Here is a 15,623-nt window from a genome sequence, read left to right on the forward strand (position 1 = left end):
AGGACTTAAGAGAAACTATGGTTTAGAGGCCCATATGCATAAGAGAGATCAGCAGCGGCCAGTGCAGAACAGTGAGGTGTGGCGGGCGGGGACGGGTGGGAGGGGGAGTTGACAAGCCACAAACAATGGAATAGGGAAAAGTAAATAAATACATTTGGGCCATGAGTATTATTCAAAATTCGCAGTGCCTGCACTGAAAGAATGTCAGGTCCAGCTGCCTGCATGAGTAATTACCAAATAACGATTTACATAGCACATGTTTTATTTAATGTTTTTATAGCACTAGTCATCCCAGTATTAGGTGTCAGAGCGCTTTACATCACACTCACACGTTATCCAAAGGTAATATATGATACAACTGTGCAAATCACTGTACATGAATTGTAACATAAACCAATAAGCGTTACAAGGTGTAGGAGTCACATATCGTCATTGCTGGGAGGCATGATATATTAAGAGTGAAACCTATCTTAAACACAGAGTCCGGGTTTAAAACCTAACGCAGCGGTAGCGGTTGTCTGTACTAATAAGACTATTTCTACCCAAAGGAACCATTTTAATAAATCTTAGACTAATAACAGACTCCGAAAAAAAACTATAAGGTTCTAAACCAATGCCTTGTAGTTTGCAAGCAGCTCCTATATCAAGGTTCATAGCTCACTTTGTTATATTTAAAGGATAGTAATTTATGAACTGCAAGTAACAAAAGGATCTCTGTGTCAAAATCAGTAATCCACTTACCTCCCTAAATAAAAAAAAATCTGTGATCTGCATGTTATCAGATGTGCTCTGCAGCAGGCACATTAACCCACTACGTTACTTTGAGTCAAAGCTGTCATTAGACAAAACACAGATCTCTCCAGCAAGTGCATTAACAACAAGAGTTATTTTACCATTATTATTATCCCTCGAAATTGCTGGGCACACAGATATTTCTGCAGCAGGTGCCCTAAACCTATAGAATATTTTAAATTGCAGACTCTTTGTGACCAATCAAGTAAACCAAAACATATTTTGTTTCACGTTTCTCCTTGTTTTTTTGTGGCAGAGTTTTAAAAAACTAAATGGGTAAGTTGACTTTCAGACTCTGCTTTGCATGAATCCTCCATGTGACTCCACCCACTTTCCGCTGCCACACCCTGACCTCCAATTTATGTAGATACTGAATGACAATTCTACTCCTAAAGTGAGGGTAAAATTGTTATTCAAATCATTAACAGGTAATCTCTCTTTAAAGCCTGCACACGTCAATACCACTTCACTGGATCACACAGAGTACATGGGTGAGATGTGCAGAGATCAGGAGGCCTGGGGCAAAATCACACGCTTTGCAACTACAAAATAGCTTTTTGTCATCTTCTAAACTCATTTTGTGAGGCTGAAAAGTCTTTGCGAGTGGTGAAGTGAGTTATGCCATCCATTCCAAATCGCACTTAGAAGGGGGCATGAATGGGACGTTCCCTCCTATTTCTAAGTCACAGTGATGGCCACCATTGATTAGTCACTGGCACCTCAAAGATGGTGGCTTTTGATTCCCAAAGTGGAAGGTGTCCCCATGTGACACCTATCCCCTTGCCAATCCTATTGGGTAACCACAGATGAGGGGGCAGCGGTCCAGCAGACCACTGCCTGTTACCAGCCGTGGCCCGAGCAGGTAAAAGCAGTGGGACCGGGGTTGGCGGGGGGGATTTCGACAGACAATGACGGCAGAAAATGTATTATTTATTTAATTTTCCCTTCTGGTCTTCTGTCGAATCCCCCCCTAAGCCGGCCCTACCGCTCTTACCTGCATGGGCCCTGGTTGCTTGTCACTCTGCGTTTTCCAAATGAGAAACCTTTTTTAACCCCTTGCATGCTTATGACGAGCTATGCTTATGGCGAGCTCGTCATGAGGCACAATGGAGCTGCGCTCATGACGGGCTGAGCTCATCATAACTGCTGTGGCCGGCCCACGCACAGCTAATTCCCCACCTGTGCTGGCGTTCTATGGGAGTGGGCGGAGTCATGACGAGTCCAGCTCTTCATGAGCACAGCTCCACTGTGCAGCATGACAAGCTGGACTCGTCATGAGTACCGCGGTGCCGCATGCGTCCTCCTCCCCCTCGCACCGCGGGGGAATTAGCCCCGCGTGGAAGGGGTTAAAGCAGCACTGGCTCCTTTAAGAAACACAAAGGCAAAGAAAATCCTGTGTGGGAATGCAAAGGCCGGGATGGTGCTCTGCTTCTCCATGCAGAGATCCCTCTCTGTCTTTGTAGCCAATGGCAGAGGGGGACAAATAGGGACGTACTGATTTATATTCATTTGGCAGGTCGTTCTGTAACCCCTGCGACTGGAATTTTTTGTGATGCGACCTAATGGTATGTAGGTTGGTTTGCAAAAAAAAATGGTTGTAAAAAGTCGGAGCAAAATTTGTGACTACTTTTTGCAATCGGACTTTTAGTACTTTAGGACCATAGTTCAGTGATTTCATTGCTTGCTCTTGAGATGTTGATGTGTGTGTGTGTCTGTGTGTCTGTCCGTGTGTGTTTTGTGTGTATGTCTCTCAGGGTTGGCTTGGGATTGTAAATCGGCCCGGGCACGCATAAAAGAAAATCGGCCCACATTTGCATAATCACTCCTCAGTCAAATCACTGCTTTGGCGCAATCTTAAAAAAAAAAAAAACTTTAGGATTGGGGGTGAAGGGGGGGGGGGGTTAAAAAAATGCCAGCATGAGCTTACAATGGTGAAACAAGTGAGGCCGCTCCTACTCAGGCCCCTTGCCCTCGCTCAGTTTGTGCACACATTAATGGGCCGGCCAGCGAGACAAAGGCTGTTGAAAAACAGAGGTAATGAGCGCCCATCTGCCTCTAGAAAGGCCACTCAGGCACCCACTGGGCAGCAGGCTGTGTTCGAACAATAGAGACAGCGCCCAAATGGCCCCCCAGACTGCTCAAAAAAGCAGCCCTCAGGTGGAACTCGGACCCCGGCCCGTCGGGCATTGCCCGAATGCCCGCGTTACCAATCCGACGCTTTGTGTGTGTGTGTTAGAGAGAAAGAGAGAGAGAGATCTCAAGTTTGAAGGTCGAAAGTGAATAACAATGTGTATTGCATATTACAATGTTTTATGCAGCACTCTCTGGCGAGAGATCTAACGAACAGAGCATTATTGATATTTTTATTTTTAGTTTGCTTGTAGGGGGTCTAGTGATGTTTGGTAATGGAAGCCTTGCAATGCAGCCAGCAGCATGACCTTGTGTACTCATCTGTACATCGTTTCTATGAACCTTCTCACTTCATTTGCAGTGATTTACCTTTTATGCACCTTCATGTGATTAGATCCATTTCAAAGTCCTCTTACTTTTCTCTGGGGATTGAGGGCACAGGGAGGATGCAGGAGTTACCAAGGATCAAGCGGTGCATTGATCTGAAGCTGGGACCTGTGATTCGTACAGCAGGTAAGTGCCAAGCACCTTCTCCCGCTTTCACCTCACCTCCCACCACATCCCTCAGAAGCTCTAGAAATAACGCGTGAAGGTTACCTCGTTGGAATCGATGCCGTTATTGACGGACCACGTGGTTTGGAAGTACTCCAGCATGCGCTGCTTGAGCGACTGCGGCAGATGGTGGACACGGATGAAGTCCTTGAGGTCCTTGGTTCTGGTGTGGTAGAGGGACCAGCGGTTGTACAAGCGCTGGATGATCGCCGTCACGTTGCCGAACACCAAGGCATGCATCAGAGCTGGAAGAAGAAGAAGGTACATTACTGATGGGCAACTAGAAGGCAACACCTCTCGAGTCTAGGCACCGCAAGGCCCAGCAGGAGCCCACCCGGGATCTCGACAACTGTACAGGCCGATAATGAGCGCCCTACATGGAGCCAGATGTTCCTTCTCTCTAACTTGGGATGCCCCGGACAGCCATTAGTGGGTGTAGGTCAATGGTAAGACTCGGGGGCTGGTGTGGGGCACCGGATCGTACAGCCCTGTATCAATCTAGTAGCTGCAAAGCTCCACCAACACTGTTCATACATTATACCCCAGGGCAAAGCTGTCGTAACCTCTGTCTTAATAGGGTCCCGGTTGTAATTGAAAATGGTACCTACTCTAAACAAATCCTTCTCCAAACTACAACAGCGCCTGAACTTCGCAACCAGTATGCAAAACCTGCAATTTAAAGCAATTAAAGGAAGGGACTCTTACTTCCAATGTACAAATACTAATATAGTCAATGTTCTCCGAAATGGGTACTTATATAGTATTCAGTATGTGAGCAGATGTTTTTTATTGTTTTAAGGTATGCAATATTTTTCAATTACTTTACAGAAAAGAGTAGTAATGTTCTTTAATCACAACCAACAATAAATGTTTTTACAAAAAGAACATTTAACTTACAAAGATACTATATAGCGATTTTCAATTTGCCACAAAAGAGCCACATTATCTTTCAAATGTATACAGAAGCATTTTTTAATAAAATAGCAATATTATCTTTCAACATATAGGATTTGTCCACTAACTTGATAAAAAAGCATAATATCATCTTTCAGATCTGAGCAGGATTGATATTTTCTGTGCTTAGCATCATCAAGGTGAATGGCTGCGCTTATCCACCTTCATCAAGATGAGATCATGAGATCATGCGGAGATGAAAGCAAGGAAGGGTCCCATGACTCTGCATTGATCTGTGCTCAGGATCATCATGTTAGGGGACCAGTGCTTAGATAATATTGTCAAGTAGGGAACTTATGTCTAGATATTAAGGGATACAGCACTATATAAAATGAGCAAGGAAGAGGCTGGGACTCTATCCGGCCGCCGTCATTGAGCTGTTCTTTGGATCCAGGATGCAACCCAACCCGCTGAAGATCTCGTTAGAAGGTAAACTTTTCACTGGGACGACCCAAGTCCCTGTATCAAATGTGAACTCTGATATTGGACCTAACCATTGACTTTGACCAGGTCTAGTGCGACCAGATATCTGCATCACATTTGGCACCAGAAACCTAAAAACGTTGGAAAATGATATTCCCTACTTCTCATTTTTGTTGTTTTGGTGTCCATTTGCTTATTAAAATGTATACAATAGTTATAGATTAGAGTGAGATTTTTATTGCGTTGTATTTTCTTCCTTTTCACTGTTTTGGAACTGATAAATGCTTCGCACATTTCTCCTAAGTCTGCTCTGTGCTACAGCTACCAAGGGTCAAGCTCAGATTTAAATCATTAAGACTTAGCTGGACCTAGTCAGGAATAGAGCCATTATTACTTGAACAGGATTACCATCCACTTCAACTAATAATCCAGATTCTCACATAGAGATAAACAATCTCTGTATTGTTGATTTGAATAAACTCTTCACAAACAAGATAAGCTCAAGTTTAACCCTCATAATACCCAAGTCCTCCATATTGGACTGATCAAAAAAGTGTTGGTGCAACAGGCTTTCAAACCTTTCTCTTGAAAAACTCCAACTGATGCTAAAATCTAAAGTCAGTTGTTTAGGATTTCTTGTAGACTGATCCCTATCCCTGCCGTGAAAGGTCCCCTAAGTAGGTGACACAGGGAACAAAAACACTGAAGGTTTTTTACAGCTCATTCTTTACCCGCTTCTAACAGGTGTTATGATCACCATGTGCAGTGGTAGGTAATGCACTACACTCTGAAGGATGCAAGACTGATCTGGCTCTTCTAGAATTGGCTTGAGTTTAACATCCAGGCTTAAATACAGACAAGTACTTTAGAGATTTAAATTGTGCTTTGGTATGAAATTAACACTTGAAATAGTGATTCTGGCAAACTTTGGGAAATAGTGAACTATATTTTTGGTTGCACAGTTTCAGATCTTAACTACTTGAAGAAATGGAAAGTATCCTTTTTATTTTATAGAGCATCTTCATATATACTATGCGCATATATCAGTTGAGGTAGCAGCGGGTGCAAAGGAGTGACAGTGGTACACGTGTCAATTACATAATACTGATGAATGTTTGCTATGTTACAGTTTATGAAAACTTTAGGCAAACATATATCGTCACCCCAGAGGCCTTACTCACAAAACACAAGGGGGCCTAATTATGGGAGCTTTGCGTCTTGCTTGCACCACGCAATGTGGTACATGTTTGATGCAAGCCTCTAAGTCATATTTTTGAAGCCACAGAAAACCACTTTGCATGGTTTTTAAAGGCTTCAAAAATATGGAGCAATGCAACGCAGCACAAATGGCTGTGCTGCATTACTCTGCGCAGGGCGGTGTTTCATGGGCGTTGCGTGGGTGTTCCAACGCAACTGCTATGGTTTTTGACACATTCCCAGATTTACCAAACCTCTTAAACCTGGGAGTGCGCCACAAAGATACGCCTCACAGGAGATGCAACGAGGAGAAATATCTTTGTTTCCTTGTAACTTCGTCTTTCTATGTGTGCTGCACCCTACCCCCATTACAAGATCCAAGCACTGTTAGGTCTGCACCGTTAAGCCCTAACAACCCTTAAACATAGAGGGACATCTTTCAATTCCTGGAAACGGATGTATGTTGTTACAACGCGTGGTATTACCACACGTACCGTTACAACGCAGGTTTTACAACGCAAGTCGTTACAACGACTTGCGTTGGGGGGCGCTGGATAGTGGAATAGTTTAATTTACTATTCCAACTCCAGTCCCCGTGGATAGTAGGGAAGGTGTTGGATAGTAAATTAAACTATTCCCTATCCTACAGCTCCCTCCAGCGCAAGTCGTTGTAACGACTTTCGTTGTAAATCCTGCGTGGTAACGGTACCGCGTTGTAAAAGATTCGTGGTCAAGGATGTTCCCCCCTGGAAACTGCATTAGTATCTGCTTTAGCTACAGGCATCATTAAAATGATTTCAGTTGTGTCTAACTCCAAAATAGAATGAGTAGTGGCCTCTGCATTGTATAATATGTATTATTTAGGACTAAATTATAGACGTATGCTTTGGTAAACAATTTCTCTGCTGTTGAATGCACAGTGATGGTTTGCATGGCTCTACATTTTTTAGATGTAGAACTCCTTCCCCATGCAGACCTGTCAAGCACCAGTTGTAAAGCACTTCAGAGAAGGTTCAGGGTCTTTCTCTTGAATCCATACTGTGAAGCTACATAGGTTTTCCCCTCATCCTGCTGCTCTTCGCCATCATCACGTTCTCATCAACCACAAGCACTCAGCCAATCCTTCTATCTCTCAACGCTTACTCAAAGCTTACTCCCACTCCACTCACCTCACCACCCTCGTCCTTCCATCATACCGCCACCGCCTTCCTGCTGCGCGGCCACTGGGCCCCCTTCCTATATCTTCCTCCCCTTTGTATCACCCAAAAAGAACTTTCCCACCCTCTCTCCACCACAAGGCACTCTGCTGCTTGTAGCTAAGTCAATGCAACACAGCCCCTCCATATGCAGTTATCAATTTCACTGTTTCACACGGTGCCACCATTCTGCCTTTTGACCATGGGTAATCATGGGTGGTACTAAAGTACTTGTGAGTTTAGTGGGGTTGGTGCACTTTACAAGTTGCTATCGAAAGGAGGATGTGATGTAAATAGTGCGGGTCTTGAGCTTGGGAGATTCATCTAAGAGGCTGAAAAACCTGTATTGCTCACCCACAGCAGGTGTAGAACCCTCTGATGTTACTCGTTGATGTGTCTGGGGACTCTCAGGTGGGGGAAATAGTTCATCTCAATCGAACACCGCGGGGGTCGGTCCTCCTTCCTGCGTCAGCTCAGCGCTCAGTCCTCTGCGTATTTGAATAGCTCATTCAGGTTTCTGTTGGTCAGCAGAACTTTAATCGTAGGGCCTAATTTAAAGTTGGGTATTAAATTAATTTTTTGAGGAATTGCCAAAACTAGAATGCAGCCCATCAGTGGGATTTCCTCTACCCTACTATCATATAGCGGGTGAATTCTACTTGCGGGTGGTCAGCGGGATTTAACCCTTCCTCTAAAATGGGTACGTTGTCCATTACCATCAGCTTCTAAACTTACCCTGGGACACTGCTTGCTTGAAAATTAACATTATGCTCATGGGCAGGCATAGGTGCTGGAAGCAGGGGTCCTGGGGTTGCTGCAGCACCCCCTAAATAACCATGCTGAAGTTCAGAAGGTGAATACAGATGCCTTTACATTTTGTTTTTATCTTAACACATAGTGGTGCTTTTAAAGGCAGAGGTCAAATGTCAGGCTATGTCTGTTGACAAATTGCTGCTTAGTTTTTTATTAAGAAGATTGGTGTTTACTTTTCTTTCTCTGACTGCAATATTTAGAGTATTTTTATAAAGTGAACTATATGTCAATCTTGCTGGGATACAGGGAGTGTGGAAGGAAAGACTGTAGGATGTCAGTTTTTTCTAACACAAAAAAAATGAAATACCTGTAAATGAACTGTACATATATTTCAAAATATATCAGCATTGAGGAGAGTACAAATGATGCACGTTTTTGTTGTAATTTAAAAGTGTGAACAAAACAAAAGATTTTAATAGGATCAGAACAAATCAAGGCACTATACTAGGTGGTGTGGAAAGACGGTTTGCACCCATTATTGTTTGTGGGGTATGGTTTTATAAGTTCAACTGCACCAGTTCGAATTTTGTGGTCTTTTCAGTGGACAATGTGCCATCAGCAAATGTAATAGATTTGCAAATGCACCACCGGCTCCATACCACAGCCGTACCACTCTCCCGCTGAACGGACAAGGCTCATCTCCTGTATTTCTTCTTTGTGTCTCGAGTGGGACTTTCACAATCCCTATATGACTTCAGTGATGTAACATTGATGGCAGCATCCCCACTCTGAAAATTGTTCCAGCACCACTGTGTGCAGGTCCACTGAACTCCGACTGACCAGTAAAGACACCCCCCGCCCCTCCCCCGCCACATGCAATGGCTCATTCTGCCTCTTAAAACATATTTCAATTAAAAGCACCCAGCAGAACTGCAGCTGCTAAGACTCAGGTAGGTCAAGGTATTCCTCGAGAGCTAAATACATGACTTGTTTACTTGTGTGGCATTTCTGCCAGAATTAGAGGTGTATTTGCTTCTACAGCCAGAAGCATCCTTCATACCACAGCCCCATCACACTCTGCCATCCACCTCAAAATGTGTTCCTAATTAAAGTTTTGCTGCTCAAATGTTAATGCCCTCCACTGAAACAAGAAATATAGCAAGGGCCGCTTACATTATGCAGCAAAAGAGTACCAAATTATGTGGCAGGGTTTATTAAATTATCCAGCAAGAAAATGAAAATCATGCAGTCTCATTCAGCACATTTTGTGATAGTATTACTTCATTATTTTGTCATTTTTTTACACATGAATATGCTATTTGGGAAAGGATTTCACCTTCTTAGTGCTACTTTAAGACCCAAATGCAGCAATAAGCAACTGAAAGATGAGAAGTCAACCTTTGCAAAGGGCCTTCCAGCGCGCGGGAGCACAGGTCACCATGTTTTTAGTAACTTTTGATCCGTTGGAGCTGGGAGCAACATTTATTTTTACTGTCAAAATCTGCAGATTATGCAGCAGATGATGGATCATGTGACAAATGCAGCAAATCCATAATTATGCAAATAACGCTGTGGCAGCAGAACCAATGGATGGCTCTGAATATATTGTAAACTCCCATATATATCCTTCAATTATGTTAGATTAAAAAGGATGTTGATTACTGAGTCAGCAGAATATGGCTTGTGTATTCTGCACATGGGGAGGCCGTTCACGGAATCGCATAAATGAGGGAAAATATTGTAGCTTAGAAGATCACAAAAGGCCTGATCAGGAGTTTGGCGGTGCGGGAGCGGACAGTATAGCACTGCCTGCTCCCATACTACCAAACCCGAACACCGTCCGCCTACCAGTTTATGAGTAAAATTGTGGTATGGCGGGCGGACGGCGGGGCAGTAAAAAGGCTCAGATGTGAGCCTTAATGCTGAATCACTGTAGCATCGCGCTACTAATAATCACAGACACTGATTATGATTCAACTGGAGCTTTATTCCTTACATCCAGTGTCAGCCCTGTCCCTACTCTAACTGCCCTCATCCTGTCCTAACTCCTCCTCTTCCCCTCAACCCAACTCGCTCCACCCCCCCAACTACTAGACTGTCGACTTCATTACATCTCCCCTTTTCTTAATAAAACAAACAAACAGTGCTTCAGTCCATTTCTACAATGAGTCTCTTTGGTGGCTGGATATCACGACGTGGCCGCAACGACATGGTCCTAGTGGACACACACGCACGAGCCCATTCTGCTGATCTCTGCCTTCTGCATCACCAAGGTCAGGTTCTTCAAGTGCAAGAGTGCCAGTCGGGCTCATCCCGGGTCCTTTCATGTCTCGCGGACACCTCTTGAAGTGGGAGATGTTCCTGGTGATTCGGCGTTGTTCAGATTCCGCCGTCAGCATAGTGCCCTTCTGTTGGGTAACTAGCAGTGGCTCATCACGGAATCGGGAGTCAGTCTTTTTCTGCTGATCCTGTTTGACGAAGACATGGTCCCCTTCATGCAAGGATGGAGACCTCGCTCTCCTTTTGGCATTGGCGTATGATTTCATTCTGTCCTTGTTGTGCTTGTCAGTCACAGCCATTTTCTGGTGAATGTGACTTGGCGACACCGCTTGCAAAGCACCTTCCCATGTCGGGATGCGATTTCTCATTGGCCGTCCTAGCATGAGGGTCGCGGGGCATTGTCCGGTGGTTGAGTGGGGAGTTGTCCTGTAAGCTCTGAGAACTTCATTCAGGGCGGCCTGCAGTTCTCTCTTCTCAGCAGTGGCTTGCTGAAATGTCTTTTTGATCGTAGCCATTAATCTTTCAATGGTGCCATTTGCTTGTGGCCAGAGTGGTGTAACTTTTCTGTGCTTGAAGTCCATGTGTTTTGCAAATGCACTGAATTTGTGTCCATTGAATGGGGGCCCATTGTCCGTCTTGACCTCTTTGGGGACACCCCATGTTGCAAATACCTCATCTAGCACCTTGAGAGTGCAGGAGGCGCTTATAAACGATATTATTTGTGCTATGGGAAATCGTGAATATTCGTTGATTATGGAAACCACATATTTTCCAGACTGCAGCGGTCCATAGAAGTCCATGGCAATTTCTTGCCACACTCCGCTGGGTAGGGTGGTCATTTGTAGTGGTGCCGGTGGATTGCTTTTGTTGGTCAACTGGCAGAGGTGGCAATCCTTCAGTGTAGACTCCACCATTTGGTAAAGAAAGGGGAACCAGACGTGTTCCCGTAGAGCTCGCTTCGTAGATACTACTCCTCTGTGGCCTTCATGGGCTAAATTGATAACTCCCTGCCGTAGTTGACTGGGGATGACAAGTCGTTGACCTCTCAGGATGACTCCATCGGTGGTGACCGACAATTCATCGCAGACGTGCCGGAATGCTTGTATCTCTTTCCGGATTGTGGGGTCTGTGTTTTCTTCTTGCGGGTTATATCTCCACCGATTAGTTTGGATCCGGTGGAGTACCATTTGCAGGATGGTGTCTTGGGCGGTGACCTCCCGAATGACGTCCATGGGAATGGTAGGTGGCAATGCTTGGTCAGCCACGAAGTGGATATACTCCTCAGCAATCTATGGTTTGGATTCTGAAGATGGCTGAGGGTGGCGGGACATGTAGTCAGCCGGGTTCTCCGCCTTCCCCGGTTTATGAACAATAGTGAAAGTGTACTCCTGAAGTCTGAGACCCCATCTCTCAAATCTCGGAGGCATCTTGGATTTCGGGTTGCCGTAGATGGTGACCAACGCCTGATGATCAGTGATCAGGGTAAAGTGCTTGCCATATATGAAGACATGAAAGTGTTCGCATGCCCAGACCACAGCAAGATTTTCCTTCTCTGGCTGCGAGTACTTCTTCTCGGGATCAGACAGGCTGCGACAGGCATAGGCAACGATCCGCCTGTGGTCAGAGTCGTTATCGTATTGAGCCAAGATGGCCCCCAATCCAACGGGGCTGTCGTCGACGGTGATCTCAGTCTTCCGTTGAGGGTTGAAGTACGAGAGGCTGTCGGCCGACTCCACAGCACGCTTGATGTCCTTGAACGCCCGCTCACACTCAGGGGTCCAGTCAAACGGTTGACCAAGCTTGGTAAGGATCCGAAGGGGGTGACTGATGGTCGCATAGTCACGGATGTAGCGGGCACAGTAGCTGGCCATCCCTAAGAAAGACCTCAAGTCATTGACATCCTGCGGGCTCTTGGTATTATTCAGGGTCGCGATCTTGTCTGGGTCAGGCTTCATGCCCTCATCTGAGAAAATGTGGCCAAAGAATTTCAAAATGGCCTGGTGAAACTCACATTTCTCCTTGTTCAACGTCAAATTCGCATCCAACAGGGCATGGATAAACACGATCAAGAGCGATGTCGTGCTCACGAACATCAGACCCATAGACCAGGATGTCGTCCCTGTAGTTCAAGGTGTTGGGGATGTGTTGAATGATTTGACGGATTGCCTCCTGAAAGATTTCTGCGGCGGACGAGACACCAAAGCTCAGCCGTTTGTACCTAAAAAGTCCTAGGTGAGTTGCAAACGTGGTGATGTAGCGAGATTTGATGTCTAATTCTAGCTGGTGATAACCTTTGTTCAGGTCTAGCTTCGAGAAAACCCTTGCGCCATTCAGTGCAGCGTTCATATCGCTCAGATGCGGTCCAGGGTGTCGCTCCCTTTCAATTGCGGTGTTGGGTAGGCGCATGTCAACGCACAGTCTCACCTTGTTGGGAGTCCCTTTCTTAGGTACGATGACCACCGGCGACACCCAAGGGGTCGGGCCATCCGTGCGCTCTATGATGTCTGCGGATAGGAGTTCTTGAAGTTCGTCCTCGACGGCACTTTGAAGATGAAATTGAACACGCCGTGGGTGCTGCGCAATGGGTTTGATCTGTTCGTTAATGTGCAGATGAATTTGACACCCTTTCAGCTTGCCTAGGCCTTGAAATAATTTGGGAAACTTGCTGACACAGTTCTGATTGTCATTGACTTTGAATAAGATTTCCACCAGACGAAGACGCTCTGCGGTGGAGAGGCTGAGTACGCAGTCGGCTTCAGGCCCCTTGATGACATGTATGACCGCCTGTATGGTGATGTCGTCATGGGTAAGTGTTGTGTGGAATTTACCCAGACAGGGGAGTGGTTTTTTGGACATCCACGTGAAGACGCGGACTGGTGCAAAAGTCAGTGGGGGTTTCGGGATCAATTTCTCGTGTTCCGTAACTGGAATATAGTTCAGCGAGGCTCCGCTGTCCATTACAAATTTGGTGTCGTGATTCCCCACTCTAATGTCTAGGCGTGGATACTTTTTCAGTTGATCAGGATCCGCAATCATGTTCAAGTATTCCACGGTGTAAGCCGAGTCTTTGGAGGACGATGATCTCGAGTCCCGAGATGGAGATCTGCGTTCCCATCTTGACCTGCGTGATTCTCGGCTGGAATGTGATGAGCCTTGTGACCGCATGGACTCTCCTTGAACAGCTCATATGTGATGTTTTCTTGTGTCTGAGCGGGACGATCTCGTTGTTTCACTTCGCCTTTCCTTGTGATAGTCCCCGCACATTGCTTCGAAGTGGTTGGATCGCCCACATTTCCTGCATTGCTGACCCATGGCTGGACAGGTGTCTATATGAGGATAGTCATATCCACACCGATAACATCGTTTAGTCCTTTCTGGCTTTCGGTCCCTTCGCCCTGGTTCTCTTCTCCTGTACTCCGGGCGTCGTTGGCGAGATGACGGTCTAGGTCTCCATTGATTCTCTTGCGAATACTTCCTTCTGCTACGAGGTTGTTCTTGAACGCGGTGTGCTTGCTCATGACTGACACTGTGTCCTGTTTCAATGGTGGCGGCGTGTTCCTCCGCATGGTCGTATATAAGAGTCATTTCTTCAATCTCCTCCAATTCGTGGGGTTTTCTCAGTAGCCGCCTCCTGAGTGTTTCTGAGTGACAGCCGGCTATGATTTGCGATTTGATGGCAGCGTCAGGCGAGAAGGCTTCAAATTCACAGTGTCTCGACAGCCGTCGTAACCGGGTGATGAATGCACTCATTGCTTCCTCTTTTCCTTGACGCGCTTGATGAAATGCGTGGCGCTCATAGTCCACATTTCTTTTTTGGAGAAACTTCTTGTTTAGTGCCTCACGCACTTTGTCATAGGTTCCAGTATCTGCATGCGGAAGGTCCTTGATTATTTTGCTTACTTCCCGGCCTGCTAGGTTGCGGAGGGCAATTAACTTCTCTTTGTCTGCCGTCACTTTGGATCCCTCAACATAATCTTCGAAGTCTTCTAGCCATTCTTGCCACTTGGGGCCCATGCTCCCTTCCGTGGTCACGGTCAGAGGTTCCGGAGCTCGCAGGTGTGATCCTCCCGCGACAAGGGGCTTCCGCTGTGGTGAGGTGTCGGGGGTCACCATTGTGTCACTGCTTTCCTTTCACTCTTTCTTTGCTTGTGTCTGTTTCTTCACCACACTGCTTGCGTTTGTCAATGTTCGTGTTTTGTGGTTCACTCACGTTTGTTATCGTCAATGCTTGTTTATTTATTCTCACCAATGCTTGTTTATTTACTCTTGTCTGCTTGTTTACTTCTTCTCGCCAATGCTTGTTTATCTGCATGCCTGACTTCCAAATGGCCACTCTACAACGATCAAGGGGTCTGTCTTGAAAATTGCCTGACTCCAAGATGGCCGCCGTCACTGCATGCACACAAGGCTTTCTGTCATGGCTCACTCGGTCCTCTTTCACTCTGGACTCACCGGCAGGCGACTTCAGAGGGCAGCACACGTCAGGATCTGCTTCTCCCCAACTGCTGCTATCACCAGGTGAGATTGGGGTGGGCTCCCGCCTTATTCTGCAGATTCCCGCGTTTCTTCTGCGACAGCATGCCAAGACTCACGCATCAGGCGTGAGGTCTTCCGACATCGACGGGCACTCGAGCCCTGACTTCAATGCGCTCGGCGGTGCTCGCCAGTGGGCCTTCAGGGACAGCGTCCTCTATGCTGGGGCACTTCTCTTTCGCTCTTGGGTGCAAGGTAGGGTCGGAGTGGGCTCCCGACTTCTGCGCTTCCAGGACTCACCCAAGGCACACGCTTCTGGCGTGAGTCGCGCTTCGGCGCGATCGGCTTTCTTCTTTTGAGCGGTTCAGCGCTCGTTCCTGCGGCCTCTCTCGGCTCTCTCACGGTCTCTGGAGGGGCAAGGTCACCTGCTGCTGGCCTCTTCTCCTCAGGCGGCAGCTCAGCTTCACTTGGCAGCTTTCTCCTCGACCTTGCCTGGGACAGGGTGTCCTCGTGGGGTTCTGTGAGCTGTGGGCTAAGTCATCCCACTCTCGTCGCCAGTTGCAGCATCGCGCTACTAATAATCACAGACACTGATTATGATTCAACTGGAGCTTTATTCCTTACATCCAGTGTCAGCCCTGTCCCTACTCTAACTGCCCTCATCCTGTCCTAACTCCTCCTCTTCCCCTCAACCCAACTCGCTCCGCCCCCCCCAACTACTAGACTGTCGACTTCATTACAATCACCACGGGACCACCCCAGAGTGTTCCACCACAGCCTGGACTGTGAACTTCATGCCGTGCTGGAACTGGGGGTGCATGCACACAGGTGGGAACAACATGTGCCACCCTGCATGCACCAACATGCATAGGG

At 46.5% G+C, this 15,623-nt stretch overlaps 1 protein-coding gene across 2 annotated transcripts in view; it reads right to left on the minus strand.

The window, feature by feature from the left end:
- Positions 1-15,623, minus strand: part of KCNH8 (potassium voltage-gated channel subfamily H member 8) — a 960,407-nt gene that overhangs the window by 207,932 nt on the left and 736,852 nt on the right. For both annotated transcript variants that reach the window (XM_086942172.1, XM_086942171.1), the window contains exon 9: positions 3,520-3,719. In XM_086942172.1, coding sequence (XP_086798298.1) covers positions 3,520-3,719 — 200 coding nt within the window. The remainder of the gene's footprint in view (positions 1-3,519; positions 3,720-15,623) is intronic.

Source organism: Lissotriton vulgaris, chromosome 10 (assembly GCF_964263255.1).
Source record: "Lissotriton vulgaris chromosome 10, aLisVul1.2, whole genome shotgun sequence".
Lineage (NCBI taxonomy): Eukaryota > Metazoa > Chordata > Amphibia > Caudata > Salamandridae > Lissotriton > Lissotriton vulgaris.